The sequence below is a fragment of the Phoca vitulina genome, unplaced genomic scaffold (genome assembly GCF_004348235.1).
Source record: "Phoca vitulina isolate PV1807 unplaced genomic scaffold, GSC_HSeal_1.0 scaffold36, whole genome shotgun sequence".
NCBI classification, from domain to species: domain Eukaryota; kingdom Metazoa; phylum Chordata; class Mammalia; order Carnivora; family Phocidae; genus Phoca; species Phoca vitulina.
Genome location: NW_022589739.1, coordinates 857,092 through 879,357, shown reverse-complemented (window position 1 = coordinate 879,357; position 22,266 = coordinate 857,092). Strand labels below are relative to the sequence as shown.

Sequence of the window (22,266 nt, the reverse complement as noted above, 5' to 3'; positions counted from 1 at the left end):
TTCTTCAGAGGTTGGCCACATATTAATAACAATGGGCAACAGTTATGAGACGTAATCAACTTTTAAGCATCGTTTACATCTGTATAACCATCACTTTTTAAGTCTTGTCTGATGAAAAAACTTCCTTGAGGACAATTCCTCCATAGTATTCAACCACAGTTGATTTCACCATGTTTCAAAAATATACATGTACAAATATATTATAAAATCATTTACCTGATAAGAATATTTAAAACTCCCTCCCCATTCCTCCATCATCATTTTAAAGTATATGTCTCATTAAGAAACATTCTTACATAATGAATTAATTCATCAAACATTTAAGCCAAATTTATATGCCAAGTACTGTTAGAATGGGCTGAAACTTAGTACTGTACCATCCCTTAAAAATTTAAACTTTTCCACCCTTGAGGCTTGGCAACCATAATCTAAATGCTCCCTGTACCTTCATGCTTAAATGAAACTACCTCATTTTCTCAAACACGCAACTACCCTCCAGTCCTCAGGGCCTAACAGTCTATTTTCTAGCTCCCCATTTTTGCTTACATAACTTATATTTCTGCTTACTTTTATTCCTATACCTTCATGCAAAAACCTTTCCAATTTTGAGGCTCAGGTCCCCATCATTTTTTACATGCCAGTTATCAATTTATTGTCTATCAATTCCAAATCCACCCTTCTTTGCTCCACTTTGTGATACTGAAGCTAGATCTATAAACATTTCTCCTTTGCCAGCTGACACAATGTTAGGTTTTGTCAATAGAGGGCACCGAAGGGACACTCACGCAACAGTAGCATGAAGACACTTCTCATCAAGGTTCTAGTCCTCCATTTTTTACTTCAGCTTCAGATCCCAGTGATCCTCAAAGACCAGCTTCAGCTGCCCCCCCAGGCCATGGTCTCCCAATCCGACAACTCTATCAAGTTTCTTTGCTATAAGCAACCTATGTGTTCCTGTGATAGCCAAACCTTCTTAGAAGAGGCTGGGTTTCAGCCTGAGGTTGGAGGGGAGGTTCTATCATAACTCCTTAGAATTCCTTCACTATCCATTGTTCCTCCACCTAGAGTTGACAGCTGCTTTACCACACCTATTACTTCTGGACCCCTCAGAACATGATTGGCAAACTTTTTAAAGGACAGAGAGTAAATATTTTAAGCTTTTTGGGCCATACAGTCTCTGTCACAATTCAACTCTGCTATTACGGTGTGAAACAGATACAGATAAAACGTGAACCAATGAGCATGGCTGTGTTCCAATAAAACTTTATTTACAAAAATAGGCAATAGGTCAGATTTAGCATGCAAGCCATAATATGCCAAACCCTGCCTTAGAATCCTTTCTTACCCTTTATAGTAATTAACTACCTTTTACTAATTAATGACTCTTTAAATTTCCTTGTTCTATACTCACCTTTCTACCCTATATCCTATAATAAGCTTCAGTTATATAAATGTCCATGTGGAAAATTCATAGCATCTTCAACCCCAAAACTATACCCTATGAGAATCTTAACTACAATATCATACTCTGATCACAATCTCCTTTGTTCTCACACATTCATTCTGACTAAACTAAGTCTTTGAGCTCAGATTCTATTCTCTGCCTCTTCTACCAGGTAGTTGAATACTTTCAAAGAAAATCTCAGAGCTGTACAGATTCAACATTCCCTAATTTCAGCAGGAACCTGCATGCCACTTAACATTCCTTTTACTTGTTCTTGGTCAGTTTTCTTTCCCATTCTTCTTAGAATATGAGGCCAAACCATTATTCCTTAGCTCAAAACCTTTGCTGCTACCCTAACTTCATTTTAGTAAAATAACACCTTATCTCTAGAAAATTAAGGCCAGTCGGAATCAAAACTTCTGCAACTTCCTGACCTCCCCTAAAACCTAATTAAAATGTACAAAGACTTCTACGTGAATGTTTATAGCAGGATTACTCATAATAACTAAAAACTGTAAACTGTCAAAATGTCCATTATTTGGTGACCAGATAAACAAAATATGGCATATCCATACAATGGAATTATTTAGCAATAAAAAAAGTATCAAACTGTGAATACACACTACAACTTATATACAACATGGACAGAGCTTAAAGACAGTATGGTATGTGAAAAAAAAATCAGATGTAAAAGATTCCATAGGGTATGATTCCATTTACATGAAATCTCCATTAAAGGCAAATCTATCAAGCTGGGAACCAGATCAGGCATTATCTGGGGATGGGTCTGGGAATGGGGAATGACTACAAAGTAGCAAATGGAAACTTTTGGGAGTGATGAAAATGTTCTAAAGAACTGGATTGTGGGGATAATTATACAAATCTATGCATTTACTAAAAGAAATCACTGATTTATATACATCCAATGGGTACATTTTATGGTATATAAATTATACCACAATAAAGCTATAAAAAATGTGGGTAATAAATGATAGTCACTATTTTATTTTATTTTTTATTTTTTGTTTTTTTTAAAGATTTTATTTATTTATTTTACAGAGAGAGACACAGCGAGAGAGGGAACATAAGCGGGGGGGGAGAGGGAGAAGCAGGCTTCCCGCAGAGCAAGAAGCCTGCCTGATGTGGGGCTTGATCCCAGGACCTTGGGATCATGACCTGAGCTGAAGGCAGTCACTTAACGACTGAGCCACCCAGGCGCCCCGATAGTCACTATTTTAAAGAATTTATTTTTTAGTCACTATTTCAGATAAGATGGTCATGAAGACATCTGTAATAAGACATCTGAGTGTAGACCTTAATAAACTGAAGGGTAAGCAATGCAAATATCTGGGGGAAGAGCATTAAAAGTAAAGGGGACAAAGAAGCGCCTGGGTGGCTCAGTCGGTTAAGTCCGGTTAAGTCCGACTCCTGACTTCATCTGACTGTTGACTTCGGCGCAGGTCATGATCTTAGGGTTGTGAGATCAAGCCCTGCATCTGGCTCTGCCTACTTAACATTGCTATTAAGGTGAATAAAAGTCATCACAAATATAAAGTCCAAAATTAAGTTCCATATCTTCCACCCAAATCTGCTCCTCTCTTGGTTTCTCCCTCTCCCACCCCTCTCTCCCCCACCCACCCTCTGCAGCTAGCAAAACATCTTCCTAATTGATTTGTTTCCATTCTCTCCCCGCTTCTTCACTCTAGTCTAGCTAGAAAGACAGACCTTATATATACCAGGCACCCTCCTCCTCCCCTAGATAACCAGATAGCTTCTTTCTCTCCTCCAGTTCTTTGCTCAAATTCATCTTCTCAATGAAGTCTTCTCTGAATAAAATGTTGAAACTGCAACATTACCCTCCTTTATTTTTCTCTGTAGTGCTTACTATCTGATGTAGCATATGTTTTGCTAGTTTTATTGTCTGTCTCATCCAACTGGAGTGTTAACTAAGAGCTGGGATTATAGTTTCATTTGCTCACTGACATATCCTCAGCACCTACAACAGGCCTCACAATGAAGAGATATTCAGCAAATATTTATTGAATAAATATGTCTATATGCTGACAAGAATGCATTAGTAGCTAGAAATTTGAGAGTCATCCTACACTATTTCTTCTCTTATATCTCATTACTTACAAAATCTTACCAATTTTATCTCCTAAATATTGGTAATCAGATCCCTCCTTCTTGCCTTGGCCACACTCATTATCTTTCACTTGGACTACTATAAAAAAACCTTCCTAAGTAGTCTCCCTGAAACCAATCCTGCCAGAACTAAATCTAACTTCCACAGTATGGCCAGAGTGATTTCAAAGCTTAAGACTAAACAAGTCACCCACCCCATCCCACCCCCTAACCTCAGCTAAAAGTATCTTAAATGCCTAGAGCAGGGGTCAGCAAACCTTCTCTATAAAATAGCAAATAGTAAATTGTTTAGGTTTTGCAGAATATACAGTATCTGTCCCAACTACTCAACTCTAGTATTAGAGCACAAATGCAGTCACAGAAAATATGTAAACTAATGGGTGTGTCTGTGTTCCAAAAATCGGCCCTCTAATCTAGAGGACAGAGTAAAAGTTTACATGGATTATAAGGTGGTAACTTATATCTGATATCTCCAGCGTCCTCTCCCAACCTTCCTGTCACACACTGTGCTCTATTACAGAAGTGCATATATTTCCACATATGTATCACGCCTGTGTGCTTTTGTTCACATGCCCTTGCCAACTATCTTCTAGCTAACCCATACTGTTGACTTGGCTCAGGTAAACTCCCTTCTTAGAGGCTTTCCATGAACTCTCAAGTTGGAAGAAGTGCCCTTCTTTGATGTCCCAAAGAACCCAATGTATACCTCTATACTACATTTACTATACTATATTGAAATTTGGTTTAAATCCATCACTAGTTTTAAGTTCTTGGCAAGTGGGGACTAGGTCTTTCATTTTCATAACTCCAGCATCTAGCATATAGTAAACATTCAGTTAATGCTTTTTGAATTGAACTAAAGGCTCCTTAGTAATAAAGCTGAAGTGAACTGAAGTGCTGACTCAGGCAATATTGAGAATTTTGGTTAACAAGATGGGTCAGAAAAAAAGTCATCAAACATATAGTTTAAATCATCCTTCTAAAATATTTCCTCGAACACCACACTAATATTTAAGATAGAACAAAGACAAGAATCCTTAAGTCATCATGCCAAAATGTGAATTAAGACTTACTTCAATTTGAAGAGCCAGTTCCACTTGGTTGTGATAAGAATCTAAAAGTTCGTCAACAGGGTATCTGAAATAAAGAACAGTTATTATGACTGAAGGATACTATACACAAATGATTGTTTTATTCACCAAAATGAAGGTATTCACATCCAAAAGCAAAGTTTGAAAACCTGGAATTAATGCTTTAGATGCCACACCTTGTCAAGACTTCTTTATAAGGTTTTTCCATTTGATGCAAGTGTTTGTTTAAATCCACAGGTGTTTTATCATCTTCTGCCTAAAAAAACATATGTATACACACATTTTTAGCAAAAAAATAAAATCCATTCTTTGGTCTTTCTATTGCCAAATTAAATATGGTTAAGCGTATGATAAATTCTTGAAACTAAAATGATTTTTCAGAACAGAGGCTAAAATATTATCAGAATTAAATACTATTTATAACTGAGGAAAAAAGTAAATCAATATTCTGAAAAATTTTATAAATAAAAAAAACATAAATGCTTTTAAGTCTAGTTTCTGATATATAAGTAGCTCCCAAAGTAATAACTACTTCTGTTATAAGGAAAGAACAGAGAGCTTTAAAAAACAAAACAATTTTTATTTATTTTTATTTTTTTAAAAAATGTTACTTATTTGAGAGAGAGAGAGAGAGAGCACAGCTGGGGGAGAGGCAGAGGGAGAGGGAGAAGCAGACTCCTCGTTGAGCAGGTAGCCCGATGTGGGGCTCGATCCCAGGACCCTGGGATCATGACCTGAGCTGAACGCAGCCGCTTAAACGACTGAGCCACCCAGGCGTTCCAAAACAAAACACTTTTAAAGATGGCTGGCAGCTAAATGAGAACGTTGGTGAGGTTGGAGCAGATGGGGAAGAGATCATCTGAATGTCTGCATTATTTTTCTAATGATAATCAAATGTCCCCCAACCTTACCCCCAATAAACAAGGTACTTCTCTTCTACCATACTTAGTATGTAAATATATTCTACCATATATCTACTACCATACTTAGTATGTAAATATATTCAAAAACATCTCTTCTACCATACTTAATATGTAAATATATTCAAAAACATCATTCCTTAAGAAACTGAAGAGAAGTCACTAAAGATTGCTAAAATGTACTGAATTTCATGAAATAGTTTTCACCCAAGTGAAATAAATTCTATGAAACATAGGAGCAAAACCTAAGAAAATAAAGTAGAAATGACTGCTATTTTTCCATCCAAGTTCTACCAAATGAAGAATAAAGATTAAAATTTATCAAGTGTTCATACAGTAATAAAACAGCCTAATTTCCTGCATTCTAATTTGCTTTAACTTCAAAAGAAAGTACCGTATTTTATTTTATTTTAATTATTTTTTTAAGATTTTATTTTATTTATTTGAGACAGAGAGATAGAGAGAGAGCACGAGAGGGGGTAGGGTGAAAGGGAGAAGCAGATTCCCTGCCGAGCAGGGAGCCCGATACGGGACTCGATCCCGGGACTCCGGGATCATAACCCGAGCCGAAGGCAGTCGCTTAACCAACTGAGCCACCCAGGTGCCTGAAAGTACTGTACTTTAAAAAGAGAAGGGGTGCCTGGGTGGCTCAGTTGGTTAAGCGACTGCCTTCGGCTCGGGTCATGATCCCGGGGTCCCGGGATCGAGTCCCCGCATTGGGCTCCCTGCTCGGCAGGGAGTCTGCTTCTCCCTCTGACCCTCCCCCTTCTCATGCTCTCTTTCTAATAAATAAATAAAATCTTAAAAAAAATAAAATAAAAAGAGAAGTAGTTTTCATTTGGTGCAGAATAATGTATTTTTCTCAGTTTGATGCAAAAGTCAATGTGGATCTTTTCTTCCCCCAAACCATATTTAGTATTCAAAATCTTTCCTCCTTCCTCATTTCTCTTTGACTGACCCCAATGTTTTCATTCTTGTGTAAAACCATTACAAATCAAACTTTTATTTCCTCCACTTTGATTTTCAAATATGCCTCCAGCTCAGAGTAGTATGTTACCTAAGACTCCATGATTGAAAAGCTCCTCCCATCTGCTTTAAAACCCTTGTTGTGGATAGAATTAGTTCATCATTCCAATCCATTCACCAGTCCAACCCAGATATCTTACAGAATGTACAAACTACAAATTGGCTAATTAGCAGAATTACTCAGATTCAACCAAATGCAATTCAGTTATAAGGTACATACTTACTGTTCGGGCCAGATTTTGGCACATTGCGCTGAAGGTCAAAAGTTGTAGTTTAATCTCTGTGTCCCATTTTCGGCAGTTTTGAATATATTCATGACTTCCAAGGCAATGGTTACTATTAAAATATATTAATTATTCATCAATGTTATTCTCAAACTAGAAATTACAGAGGTAAGAGTAAAATATAACTTGTATCTGCATCAGAAATTGAAGAGAATGGTAAAATGTAGAGATAGTTTTTTAACCAAGTGTGGGCACTTAAATAAAAGAATAATTCTACATGAGAAGAGTCACAGCACAGAAGAAAGAAGATGAAGATGAAACAGAAAATAAGAAAAATAAGGGCAGGGCATTTTAAGTAACCTAAAATAATGAAATCCGTAAAATAACTAGACTAAAAGCTAGATACAATAAATTATCTGGTTCAGAAAAAAATTATAATGATTATTTCAGGCAATTAAAAGGAAGTCACAGCTGATCACTGTGTGAAAAGTAATAGTACATGCTACAAAAGGAAAATGGAGTCTATAATGATGTGACTATCGACTCTTAGCAGAAAGAAAAAAGCCATTAAATTCACTTACCAACCAATTACCCACCATTCTTCCCATTTAAGACTATAAGCTTAAGGGCAATATGACTTCTTATTTATGTCTGATAACCCTCCACTGTCTTAAACACACCTTAAAACAAAGTATATCTCAATATAAGCTTACTGATCCAATGAATCAATTTAGTAGGACCCAATATAGTCTTAGATTACAAATTTAACTTGAAATTTTTCTCATTTAACTCCTTAAAATTAAATTTCCGAAGATGTTGCTAAGTAGTTAAACGAATACTTACTTCTGCAGCACTTCCTCTTGACCACAAACTTTCAGAACATAGCTGCCAACATCTACTTGATTCAAGTCATCATGTACCCAGCAAAGGGCTTGCATTATAATGATTTCTACAGTAGAACTCACTGTAAAAGAGGCATCATTTTCATTTTGCTCATTTCACTCTATACACTTATTGAGAATGTAATTCTTATCATTTAAGAGTGTACTATACAACAGAAATATAATGTAGGTCACATATAGAATTTAAGATTTTCTACTAGCCAGATTAAAAATAGTAAAAAGAAACAAGTGAAGCTAATTTCAACATGCTTTATTTAACCTAATAAATCCAAAATGTCACTGCAACATATAACCAGCATTTTAAAATTACCAATGACACATCTTATTTCTTTTCAAATTGGGTCCTTGAAATCCACTGTGTATTTTACACGTACAACACATCTCACTCTCTATTAGCCACATTTCGAGTACTCAATAGCCACATTGGGCTAGCGATTACTGTATTAGATAGGGCAGATCTAAGCTAAGAAAGCCACCTCCCTATTACAGACTCCTCCAAAAAGGTTGACATTTAGCAGTATCTAGCAAACGATGATTTAAACCAAATCATAAAGAAAAAAAAATCACCATTTTAAATGTTTGACATGTTCCTGATAAATTTTCCAATGAAGACTAAAAATACAGCAAGTAGGAAGTATTGTTCAATTATCATTCTTGACAATAGCTGGATACTAAGATTACAACACATTTAGAAAACTTAAAGTAACCTCTTAAAGTAATCTATTTCGTACTTAGAGCTCCTATGTTCAATTTAGAAGACAATTACTAAGTTCAGACTTCATGAAAATCAACAGATTGGCAGAAAAGGCCGTAAAATATCCAATGCAATGGGTACATTTCTGAACAGTCAATTGTATGGTAACATTTATCATTTGGACACACTTCTGCCATAATATGGTTACGTTTCTTAACAGAGATGTGCATTGTAAACGTACACATTATGAAGAACCAAACAATAGGCATTTTGAGATATTTTCTCGAAAAGTAATATCTTGATACATCAAGTCAAAATTTGATACAAATTAAAACATTTGTCATCAATGCTTACTATTTCTATCAAGGGGCCTACTGACCTTTCTTTACTTCAATTTTAGTAGTAATTCTTACAACATATGGGTTTTAAATAATTCCCCAAATCAAAATTTAAAGTATGCTTTATAAGAATAGTTCTTCCTTTAGAAACTAAAAGAATGATTGTTATAGTTGACTAACATTTTTGTTTCAGATTCATATTTTTTTCAAAGAGCCTTGAAAAGTGCAAAGCTACAAGAAAGTATCCAAATATTGGACATATTCCTAGTCATAACCATTACAGAAAAAAATGGCATCATTTTTAGGCCAAAGTACTGTAGAAATAGAGGCTCTTATTCTACTGTTGGAATCCCATTAAAACGATATACGTCATGAGACTCAATAAACTATGACAAAAAATTTCCTACAGACTTAAGGATACATTTCTAGAAAGGATATCCACACCAAATTTGGAAGAGAGAGTTAGAACCAAAGGAGAATTATCTTCTTTGAGGAGCTTAGCAAAATACCTGGAATTTCAATTTCACTGACAACTCTTTATAAACAAGCATTCTTTTTGCCATAAAATGAAAAAAAAAAAAAAAAGAATTGGACTATAATTAGCCTTTCAATCTCATGCTTTGGGACCTTGGCCAAGGGCCATCAATTAATCAAAATTACTCAGCATTTTTCAGAGAAATATGCAGTAATAAAGGTAAACTATTTTCCCACTAGTCCTAACCAGAAAATTATCCAAATGAATGCCAATTTTTTGAAAAGGGTAACTAATGAATGTTAAGTATTTTACCACACACACAACACAAAATTTCTAAAAAGGATACCTAATGGTAACAGGGTCAAGAATGATTAAAATTAACATTTTAAACATTTCTCCCTAATCAGAGCAAAACAAGATCATTGGGAAACTATAAACCTACCATCACATGTAAAAGTAACTGGCAGTTGAAATCCTTCAATTTCAATGGAGACCTTCACGCTAGCATTTTCTCCACATACGTTTCTTTGTACTGTAACTGGACTTAACAAATAGCCTGGATTTGTGCAGTGATTAGTATATGGAAAGTTGGTCTTCAATCTGTTCACAAGAAAGAAGGAATAAAAAATTTTTTTAAAGCTGCATTTGAGAGCCCTAAACAAAACTTTGCATGCTTACAGCCATTCAATTCTGTGTCTTTGTTCAATTCTAGAGCAGCTCTTGAGAACTGTAATGAATGGACCCCAGTCAAACTCCAAATACCAGCACTTGCCTTTTATTTATTTATTTTTAAGATTTTTATTTATTTGATAGAGAGAGACACAGGGAGAGAGGGAACACAAGCAGAGGGAGTGGGAGAGGTCGAAGCAGGCTTCCCACTGAGCAGGGAGCCCGATGCAGGGCTAGATCCCAGGACCCCAGGATCACGACCTGAGCCGAAAGCAGACGCTTAACGACTGAGCCACCCAGGCACCCCCAGCATTTGCCTTTTAGATAAAAGGAATCCAAGAAAAGAGATTAAGTACTGCCAGGATATCTGTGGTAACATTATCAACATTAACCAGGCATACACTGGATACAAGGCATTAAATGAGGTTTTCTGCTTCAGATTTTTTGGCTATACAGCATAATTACACAAAATGTATACTTTTAATGAATCCACTGAGAATATAGGCAAAGTAACCTTCAACTGCAATTGTGAGAGGGATAAAAAGTCTGTTGTCTTTTAAAAATCTTTTCCTTAGAGTCTTTTCCCTACATTTTGGGGGCAGAGGGTTGTTAGACAACAATAAAAAATCATTACCAGTTTTTACAGTGCTATAGGCCTTTATTGTCTCAAAGTGATTCTAAAACTTAGGGAATGGCAAGAATTGCCTGTGAAGGTATTCACAGGAACAATACAGTTGGTAAATTGAAATACAGGAGTACGGTATATATGGCTCTTCTCCAGACAGCACTTCTGTTATCAGAAAACAAAGGAAAATTTGATGCCTTATTTAAACTTGTAGCCTTCCTTTAACTGACTTTTTTCTGGAGGTTAGAAGACAAGATCAAATCCTCCTATCTGCTTTTCATAGGAATATAAATGGAATGAATGCTTGAAGTATTGTATATTTGCTTCTGTAGAGATTAAAATAATCAAGTCATAGGAATAGAATAAAATAGTTTGAGTTGACAAAAAGAAAAGGATCAGGAGAGGGACACCTGGGGGGCTCAGTTGGTTAAGTGTGTGACTTTTGGTTTCAGCTCAGGTCATGATCTCAGGGTCCTGAGATTAAGCCCCTCGACCGGCTCCATGCTGAGCATGGAGTGTGCTTGAGATTCTTTCCCCCATCCTATCCCTCCCCCTCTATTCTTGCCCCTGCTTGAGCTCTCTCTCTCTCTAAAATAAATAAAATCCTGGGACGCCTGGGTGGCTCAGTCAGTTAAGTGTCTGCCTTCAGCTCAGGTCATGATCCCAGGGTCCTGGGATTGAGCCCCTCATCGGGCTCCCTCTCTCCCCTGCTCGTGTTCTAGCTCTCGCTAACTCTTTCTCAAATAAATAAATAAATAAAATCTTAAAAAACAAAAAACAAAAAACTGCTGGGGCCCCTGGGTGGCTCAGTTGGTTAAGCGTCTGACTTTTGGTTTCAGCTCAGATCATGATCTCAGGGTCCTGAGATTATGCCCCTCGACCGGCTCCATGCTGAGCATGGAGTGTGCTTGCACTCTTTCTAAAGTAAATAAGATTTTGGGACGCCTGGGTGGCTCAGTCAGTTAAGTGTTTGCCTTCGGCTCGGGTCATGATCTCAGGGTCCTGGGATCAAGCCCCGTATTGGGCTTCCTGATCAGGGGGAGCCTGCTTCCCCCTCTCCCTCTGGCCCACAGCTTGTTTCTCTCTCTTTTGCTCTCCCAAATAAGTAAAATCTTAAGAAAAAAACTAATATAAGTAATAAGTTTACATTGATATTGGAAATGCACCTTTATACATGGACACAGTATCTTCAGATATTTGATTGTTTTCAAACTTACCCCTCCATAACATAATACCAAGATCTTTATTGGACCTCGCCTAAGATTCTTGTTTCTTATTTACTAGGTATTCTCTTGTTTTCTACAGTATAAAATAGATGCTCATAGCAAATCACATAATTAACTAATCCAGGAAATATTAGAGACTTTTGCCTATATCCAAGCAAGATTTCAAGTTTTAGAAATCCTTAAAGATGATGAAAGGACATTCAAATTCCTGATAATAGCTCAGAAAAATAGCTCAAGAATTTAATTAGACAAAATTTCCAGTGATAAAAGTTATATTCAATGAACTTGATTTGGTAGGGGGGAACCCTTCATTTCCTTTCCTTAAAGTGAGTCCTTTTTTGAATACATGTACCCCAATGTTTATAGCAGCATTATCTATAAGAGCCAAATTATAGAAATAGCTCAAGTGTCCATTGATACTTATATATATATATGTGTATATATATACACATATATATACACACACACATATATATATATAATGGAATACTGGAATATATAATGGAATATTACTCAGCCATAACAAAGAATGAAAGCTTGCCATTTGCAATGACATGGATGGAGCTGGAGAGTACTATGCTTAGAGAAATAAGTCAGAAAAAGACAAATACCATGATTTCACTCATATGTGGAATTTAAGAAACAAATAAATGAGCCAAGGGGGAGGGGAAGAGAGAAAGGCAAACCAAGAAACAGACTCTTTTTTCTTTATGTAGGTTCCATGCCCAGCATGAAGCCCAGCATGGAGTTTGAACTCATGACCCTGAGATCCAGACCTGAGCTGAGATCATGTCAGACCCTTAATTGACTGAGCCACCCATGTGTCCCCAAGAAATAGACTCTTAACTATACAGAACAAAGTGATGGTTACTAAGAGGAGGTGGGTGAGGGAATGGGTTAAATAGGTGATGGGAATTAAGGAGTGCACTTATTGTGACGAGCACAGGTGATACATGGAAGTGTTGCATCACTATATTGTACACCTGAAACTAATATTGTACCTATATGTTAACTAACTGGAATTTATTATTTTTTTTAAAGATTTTATTTATTTGACAGAGAGAGACACAGCAAGAGGAAACACAAGCAGGGGAAGTGGGAGAGGGAGAAGCAGGCTTCCCACTGAGCAGGGAGCCCGATTTGGGGCTCAATCCCAGGACCCTGGGATCATGACCTGAGCCGAAGGCAGACGCTTTAACGACTGAGCCACCCAGGCAGCCCCATTTTAGTCCTTTAAACTAAAAGAGACTCTTGAGATCACTAATCCAACTCCCTAATTTCACACAAGAAAAAAAAAATGTATCAGTCTGTTACACAAGTAATCTTAATTGTAAACAAATATCCTGACAAATCTTTCATAGCTGAGTTAAAATGACTAAATGAATCATTTTAGGAGATTTCAAAACGTACGGAGTTTAAGGAGTAAGAGTGTAAATTCCAGTGCAGAAATGACCATACTGGAAAAAATAGAGCCATTAATTTCTTCAAGGGACACCTCCTGACCCCAATCTCCAAAGTCACACGGGAAAAGAGGAGCCTAGAACATGGCTTCAAAAACACCTCTGTTTCTTACTTCTCTGAAATATTTGTTGCAATCACTCTCTACTAATGGAAATAAAATTACAAAAAGAAGACATTCTCTCCTTAGTTCATCTGGGGTTTCAGATTACGTAAGCCACTGTGTGTGTGCATAAATAAAAATAATCATTTTAGCTTAGTGGCAGAGTCTGTAAATAACTCTTAAGATTCAAATGGGGAGAAAAGGTAGATATCAGCCTAATTTCTCCACCTGCAAAGCTTAAATGCCATAGTCACTCAACACAGTCTAACAGAAAGCATATAGGGCTTATTTAGGGAGAAAACTGAAGGAACTACATAAACACATAACAGATTACTTCCAAACAATTAAGGCAAAAGAGTATTTCCAAATTATTAACCACACACACACATGGTATAATCACATGAAGGCATAGGTAACTTATAATACACGTAATTTGAATACTAAGTCACCTAAATGTCTCTTCCATCTTAAATGCCTGCTGAAAAACAGGATTTTAAAAATCCAGTTAAGAGTAAACTTTGCAGGAAAGAAAAAGTGGCTCTACTGATATTTTTCTTCTTTTTCTCCCCTAAGGTATTCTGAAGAAAAGAAATGCTGGTTAAGAGGTAACAAAGACAGAATTTTAATGAAATACTACCAAAAGTCTAGAAAATCTAGTTAATAAGCTCCTTAAACATTAAAATGATGTATATACTCAAAAATGATTTGGGAACCCCAAACTCTGTTTTGCTTAAAGCAGACCACACTGAGGAAAATAGTGAATTCAGAATAAATCCCTCAGTGGTGATATACTTTCTTTTGATAATAGATTTCAACCCCTTGGCCACAATGTTTGTTATTCCACTCTTTCCTTCCGTGGGATTTTTGTATCTGGTGTGGGCTAAGAGGACTCCCTTTCGTCTCTGATAGCAAGACCATTAGAATATGAAGTCTAAGCTATCAGTGGCTATATTCCCTGCCTTCAAAACCCCATCTGCAGTAGTAGAAAATGAAGCCAACATGCAGGAAGAAGGGCAGGAAGAAGGAAAGGATGAAAATGGGAAAGGGGAATCCAAAGGGAGGAGGGATCAATTCAAGTGTGTGAATTCCAAGATCTTGCTGTCACTGAGTTCTGCTCCATCCTTCCTCTTTCTGCTATAGCGGTTTATGAATCAATATATGACTGTTCTTGATTTAAGCTTGTTTAAGATGGGTTTCTAGCACTCACAACAGAAGTCCAGACTAATACAGTGATACAATGGAAAGAAAACACACTGAATCAGAAGCAAAGGAGACCTGGCTCTCTATGCTGCTGGCTAGCTCAGTAAATTTTAGTAGGTAACTTCTCTGAGTCTCAGTTTCCTCATCTATAAGAAGTATTAGACATATTTAAGATAAAAAGAATATTTTAGAAATACATTTTCCTAATCTTCAGAAAATGTATTTGCTCCTGTAATCTTTTAAAGCATCTCTTAAAGGAGGACAGTATTTTGAATGTCAGAATGTTTACAGAAAATTAAGTCTCCCTAAAACAAAAACAGGCATTTTCTAAGTGTACCAAAACTTATATATGTTTAAGTCATGTTTTCAATGGTTAATAGTGAAATTAACTGTCTGACCTCAATTTTTTCTTCTAAATACTCACAAACTAAAAAGGTAAAGATACAGGTTCAAGTGCAGTTGGTGTTAATGTGTTAATTAATGGTCTTGAAATTTTAGCCACAGGGAAAACATAATTAAAATTTTAAAAATTTTAGAATTATTAGTACTAAGCTTGTTTTCAAGTTAACTTTTTCAAAGCGAGTATTTAATAAAAAAAATCTTTAATTTATAAAGAAAAATTCCTTACTTTGTAATGGACTGACAAAAAGCTGCCACTTCCTCATTCTGTACTTCAATTTCTTGTAGAAGAGAACTTCCAGTTGACAAACTACTGGTCCCATTTGGGTCTTTCTGTAACCAAAAAAATGTTTTTAATTTAAAAGTAAAAGATCCCCAAATGCTAAATAGAAGCACAGCACAAACCCATTTTTACAAAAGTATGTACAAAGATATGGAGAGAAAATAAATCATATCAATAACAAAGTTTTATATAATAGATTTCTATCTTTGTAAAAGTAATACCAGCTAATAAGCCTTGAAGTTCATTGGTTTTACTTGCTCAAAAGTAGAAGTGGGCTATATTCTGTACTGGTCAACAAGACTGGAATGCTAAAGATATTTCCATTCAAAATCTTCCCGAAATAAATGCTTCAGAGAGTTAACAGCTGAATAAAATTAAAGGACTACGCTGTTTTAAGAAAGTGGAAAGATCAGGCCCATTTGGGACTCCTCTAGTAACCAGGAATTCTATTTTTTCAACTTTGGCCTCAAATTCCAAGAAAGCAGCTGGTTCTTTATGTAAGACAATGAGTTTTAGGAGTGAGCAGGCATTTTCCATGTTAATAAACTTATGCAAACATCCTGACAGTCCTTTAAAAGTTTATGTCTGATCAAACTCTGTGTGCAATGCTTTAACGAGATAAATTCACTACCCAACAGAGCCGAACAGCAGAGTCCATTTGGAAGTGTCTTATTAAAAAAAGATTTTATTTATTTGAAGAAAGTGCGCGTGCAAGTGCCTGAGTGCGGAGGCGCCGGGAGTGGAGGTGGGGGCCGCAGCGGGAGCAGAGGAGGAGGCAGAGGAAGGGGGAAAGAATGTTAAACGGACTCCATGCTGAACGCAGAGCCCAACACAGGGCTGGATCTCACGACCCTGAGATCACAACCTGAGCTGAAACCAAGAGATGCTTAACGGACTGGGCCACCAAGGCAGCCCCGTTTAGAGGTGTTTTGACTTATTACATAAAAATACTTACTCTGACACAAATTTCAAATGTAAATTTCCTTTGAAATTAAATTGAAATTAATTAAATTAAAATTGGAATATTCTCAATTCAAAATTAAGTGAATGAGAATACAGTACATACATTTCAAGAATTCTAATGGAGTTCAATGATCATGGCACACAAAAAGACCTTGTCAGAAAAATTACTGAAAATTTAGGGCAACAATTCCTTTATGAATTTCCTTCTTTTAAAATGTGTCAGAGCCCTTTCTCCTAGAATGTGATATGCACATTTAAGGGGAGAACAAAAAAAACACAAAACAAGCCTTGAGTTCTAGAAAATCACAACTAAAAATAACACAGCTCATGGGAAAAAACAGAGTTAAGGCAAACTATTCAAAATCAGCGTAACTTTGTAATCAAGGCCTCGACTAAAATAACAAGTCCTTATAAAAATACGTGCACAGTTAAATCTCCACTTGAATGTGCACCTAGCATTATGGTCTTAGATCCTCTGAAGCCTTAAACCCTGGAACTCCTGCTTCCTCGTTTGTGATATGGATTCTTGAGGGCATCTGCTTCTAGTCAAGACCAATTTCAGTGAAGTTAAAAATATAATCTAGGAACTTCACGAAAGTTCTTAAAGCAAAGAGAAAGGTCTTCACACCTTCTTTGTCTGCACTTACTGCTTCACCAGAGAGCTTAATACTGTGGAATATGAAGTCATTCTTGAAGCCACTCATTCAACCACCATCTTCACTAGAAGACAACACTTCTGCAGGATTTCCAATGTTTTCCTTAATATTTTCTCATATTACTAAGGCCTTCTCTTTAATTGTGAGAAAGTTTGTTCTTGATTGTTTTAAAATGTTACATGCTGGAAAAATTATGTTTGAACTAATGCCACTTCTCCATTTTACTGACATCAAGCCAATATTTACCAATTATGTAAGTTAATTTGTGTTACAGAAACGAGCACTGTAGCAAATAAACCATACAACCCTGAAAATGGGATTTGATATTTCTATAAATTCTCTGGTCTGACATATCAAGTTTGCCATAATCTAATCCAACAGCATTTCCCAGAACTTACCAAACGATTTCTATGTTCCAATTAGCTTAAATCATATCCTGTTCCTATAAAACACAAACTGAACTATCCTGCCTCTGAATCTTTTAGTCTTCAATGCCTTCCTCCTAACCTGCCCTCACAACCCAAGTCAAAATCTGTTATTTTTTAAGGCCCAACAAAATGCTACTTCATCTACAGTGTCCTTTAATACTCAGCATGAAACAATTCTCCCCTCCTACCACTTCTAAATACTTAGTCTGAACCAAACACCATATCATCACATTGTTTTATATTTGTCATAATGTGAAAGCCCTTTGAAGATAATCTAATTTTACTGAATGTTACATTCTTGTAGAATTTTATATCAGGTGCCCCTAGGTCTTTCCTTTCAAGAAGGTTATAGATCATAGATCACACAGATCATTTAATTTCTGCAATTTTCTATATAAGTTTCAACTGACAGTGACAGAAATAGACTATAACTAATTCTCTAGTCATACATCAAGATAAAAACACCTGAAAAGTTCTGTTTTTATTTTGTTTTTACAAAGTAAAAAACAGTTGAGTTGCAAATGTGTCATCTTATACAGGAACGTTAGGTTTTTTGTTTTTCTTCATTCTTTCTGTAACAAATTTTTTTTTTTTTTTACATTTTACACTTTAGGGGTGGCTGGGTGGCTCAGTTGTTAAGCGTCTGCCTTCGGCTCAGGTCATGATCCCGGCATCCTGGGATCGAGTCCCACATCGGGCTCCTTGCTCCGCGGGAAGCCTGTTTCTCCCTCTCCCACTACCCCTGCTTGTGTTCCCTCTCTCGCTAGTCTCTGTCAAATAAATAAGTAAAATCTTAAAAAAAAAAAAATTTTTTTTTTACACTTTATACCTATTCCCTCAACTCTTGGCCCCAATCCTGCCCTTAAATTCCACTCAAACAACCTAGGCATCAAATCATCTCTTTTCTCCACTGATTTTGCACAAACCTTTATGTAGCATTCAAGGCTTTCTATTTTGTACTGCAGTTATATGCACACACATGGCGTCTCTCCCTTCTAACCCAAGTTCTTTAAGGATTAGGTCTGTGAATGATTAATCTGTAACCCATACATTGTATCCTCAAATATTTTTCAACCAATGAAAGAGACAAATAAAAAATTGCTAATGCTATTATCTAATATATGTAACAAAGAAAGAAGTCTGTGGGGGGAAGATAGTGAGTTTTCTAGTAAATATTTTATGTTTGTAAATTCATGTAGTTTTTGGTTACCATCTAGAAGTATTCTATTCCAGAGCTAAATGCATAGATTTGAAGATCATTTAATTTCTGCAATTTTCTACTAGGAAATTTCTCTCTGCTAATGGCTGTAGGCATCCATTAAGATCAATGAGAGAGCAATATCCCATATATACACATATGTAAAGAGATCTACTATAAGACGTTGGCTTCTGTGATTAGAGGCTGACAGGCCTCAAGATCTGTCAGCTGGCAAGCTGGAGACCCCGGAGACAATGGTATAGTTCCCATCTTAGTCCAATAGGCTCAAGACCCAGGAAGAGCTGATGTTTCAGTTGGAGTCCAAAGGCAGGAAAAAAAAAAAAAAACCATGTTCCAGCTCAAAGGCAGCTAGGCTGGAGGAATTTCCCCTCATTAGAAGTAGGGTCAGCTGCTTTGTTCTATTCAGGCACTGAACTGGTTGGATGAGGTCCACCCACCTTAGGGAGGGCAATCTGCCTTTACTCATTCTATGGATTCAAATATTAATCTCATCCAGAAACACCCTTACACACAAACCTACATTAATGTTTGACCAAATGTCTGAGCACCCCAAGGCACAATCAAATGGACACATAAAATTAACCATCAGAGCATCTCAACCACAGAGAACCAAGGAGTCAAATCATTGCAGGAGCGTAGACCAGTAGCTTTCAAACTATCTTGGAGCCTCAAAATTAAGCACCAACCAAGAGAGTACAGGTAAGAAATATTAAAGGCAACTAGAGCAAAACCTTGGAGAAATGCCTATGTTTAGAAGCTAGACAAAGGAAAAGGAGTCAAAGATTACAGAAGGGAAACTAGGAAGCAGATTTAAGTAGGGCCACAGAAGAGAAGTTTCAAGGAAAGGATGCAGTCAACTGTTGCAAATGAAGCAAAAGAGCTGGACAGTGAATACGGTCACTAGATTGGCAATTAGTATTCATATTACCAGAAACAAGTTTCTGCAATATGATGAAAACAGAAGAGGATGGTGAGAGACTGGAAAGGCAGTAACTACAAATTCCTCTTTAAAGAGTAATGGTAGAAAATACTCTGGGGAGACAAGAACAAGAAAAGAGGTGAAAGAGTTAAGTTTCGAAAAAGTGAAGGAATAGCTCTTCCATCCAAACCAGAAAGAAGAGGCAAATCTGAGGTGGGAAAGTGCATACAAAAAACGGCCTTAACCTCAATAGTTAAAAAAAGAGTAGTAAGGTCATCCACCAGAGGTGGTGGAAAGGGTGGATTAAGGATAGTGATGAAGGTTTGAGATAATTCACAAAACTCTACCAGTATATACTTTGTAAAGCATTTTTTTTTAAAGATTTTATTTATTTTATTTATTTGGCAGAGAGAGAGCAGGAGAGTACAAGCAGTGGGAGCAGGAGAGGGAGAGGGAGAAACAGGCCCCCTGCTGAGCAGGGACCCTGATGCGGGGCTTGATCCCAGGACCCTGAGATCATGACCTGAGCCAAAGGTAGATGCTTAACGACTGAGCCACCCAGGTACCCCAAGCAGTTTTAAGAATATGGGAAAGCTTTACACCTATAGATGCAAGGTTCATGCCATACTTTCCCAGAAATTAGACTGAACACAATACCAAATTTTCAATAAATGTACTTTAAGCGTTATATGTATATGTGTGTGTGTATATATATGTCTATGTTATATGTATATATCGGTTACTATTTGGAACAAAGTTAATTACTTATTTGAATTTTTAAGCAGTTTTACAAAGAGACTTCACTAAGCTATTCAAATAGTTTACTACATTCAGCTAGACAATGAAAATTATTTTGTTCAGTATTGCCTCTTGTTTAGGGGCACCCAGGTGGTTCAGTTGAGCATCTGACTCTTGATTTCCGCTCAGGTGATGATCTCAGGGTCATGGATCGAGCCCCAAGATGTGCTCCAAACCCAGCGTGGAGTGTGCTTGGGGTTTTCCTCTCCCTCTGCCCCACCCCAACGAAATAAATAAAATCTTAAAAAAAAAAAAAAAAAAAGATTACCTCTTGTTTAAAATTAATGATAGACCTTCTGCCAATGGGGGATATAAATGTTTATAATGTTAATACAGTTGACTTTTAGAAAGAACCAATACCCACAGAACTTTGCAAAGCCAGTTCTATGAAATAATTTATTACTAAAATCTTTGCAATCTGCTCAAAGTAATTAAATTTATAGCTATTAACTAAAAGTCTGATTTAAACTTAAGTTGCCATATGAGAGTTTTAAATTCTATGCTGCCTTTTCCTGGTACTGGTCACAAAAATTTGAACCAAAGCATTTAGATTATTATTAACAAAAGACACTAGAAGGAAACAGGAAGTAAGCTTGCTGAATGAGAAGAAAAACACTCTTTTAACACAAAGCATAAAATTCTTATAGGAAATGAATACTTAAGCATGTAAAGTAATTATAAAGAATAGGCACTGCAATCTTATTTTCCAAAAAAACTATGAATCTCAGGGAAAAGTTTTTAAATAACTTGACAGGAACCATCATTATTAAATGGCTATTTGTTAAGTTCCACTGTCAATATTTAACTATAATACCTGCCTCCTTGAATTTTCTTCCTCATTGGTCCTTGTTCTATTTTCTGGAACAATGGACTTTATGTTTTTTTTTAAAGATTTTATTTATTTATTTGACAGAGAGAGAGACAGCAAGAGAGGGAACACAAGCAAGGGGAGGGGGAGAGGGGAGGCACGCTTCCCGCGGAGCAGGGAGCCTGATGCGGGGCTTGATCCCAGGACCCTGGGATCATGACCTGAGCCAAAGGCAGATGCTTAACGACTGAGCCACCCAGGTGCCCTGGAACAATGGACTTTAAAATTAAGTTACTAACTTGAACTTCTCAATTCACATCGAAAAATATAAACAGGATTTGATTAATTTTAACCTTTCTATAAAACTTTCAGCACCTGCTACCACTTGTCTGTTATAATTAACACAAAATGCTACTTACTGTAGCACAAGGGTAACATACTTAATATATTGTGAAATTTAGTACATCACTATTTCATCTTTTTTACAAGAATACTATCGTTTTCAGTTATTCTACTTCCTGAATTGGTTTGAGAAACTATGTCCAAAATACAAAACTTTATTTTTTTTTAAGATTTTATTTATTTGAGAGAGAGCGAGAGAGTGTGAGAGAGTGAGAGAGAGAGAGAGAGATCATGAGCAGGAGGGAAGGGTAGAGGGAAAAGCAGACTCCCCGCTGAGCAGGGAGCCCGATGCAGGACTCAATCCCAGGACCCTGGGATCATGACCTGAGATGAAGGCAGATGCTTAACCGACTGAGCCTCCCAGGCACCCCCAAAATGCAAAACTTTAAAAGAAAAAAGACCACTTCCTCTTACATGGGAACTTCCCAATCTTTAAATATTATCCCTGAAAGGAATCCCAGAACTCATCCAGTCTAATTGATGAGGGACAGAAGCAGAAAAATGTTCACCTTCAGCCCAGAAGGCTGACCGATACCTGCATAGTTTTGATAAGGTTGCTACGTTCTTAAAGGGTCTCATGACTGCCTGTAAATCTCACCGATAATTAATATCAAACTGAATGATAAGCACCAGAGAAATATTATTTTTACAAGTAGAAATTCAAAGACATCTATGATTTAATACTCCCTGCATATCCCCTCCCCCTTGAGCACTAAGCATATAACCACCAGCTTCATACAAGCTCCTTTTGCCCATGGGTCCTGTCCCTGTTCTAATTAAACAAACTAAGTTGCACCGTGAAACATCTTAAGAATTCTTTCTTGATTGTCACTCTCAACGATCCCACAACA

At 36.7% G+C, this 22,266-nt stretch overlaps 1 protein-coding gene across 2 annotated transcripts in view; it reads right to left on the bottom strand.

Annotated features, from left to right (window-relative positions):
- The window catches only part of PIK3C2A (phosphatidylinositol-4-phosphate 3-kinase catalytic subunit type 2 alpha), a 96,035-nt gene that overhangs the window by 41,495 nt on the left and 32,274 nt on the right, over positions 1 to 22,266 (bottom strand). For both annotated transcript variants that reach the window (XM_032426900.1, XM_032426901.1), the window contains exons 3-8: positions 15,169 to 15,272; positions 9,702 to 9,859; positions 7,694 to 7,814; positions 6,851 to 6,962; positions 4,857 to 4,936; positions 4,663 to 4,726 (exon numbers count right to left, since the gene is read on the bottom strand). In XM_032426900.1, the coding sequence (XP_032282791.1) occupies positions 4,663 to 4,726; positions 4,857 to 4,936; positions 6,851 to 6,962; positions 7,694 to 7,814; positions 9,702 to 9,859; positions 15,169 to 15,272 (639 nt within the window). The remainder of the gene's footprint in view (positions 1 to 4,662; positions 4,727 to 4,856; positions 4,937 to 6,850; positions 6,963 to 7,693; positions 7,815 to 9,701; positions 9,860 to 15,168; positions 15,273 to 22,266) is intronic.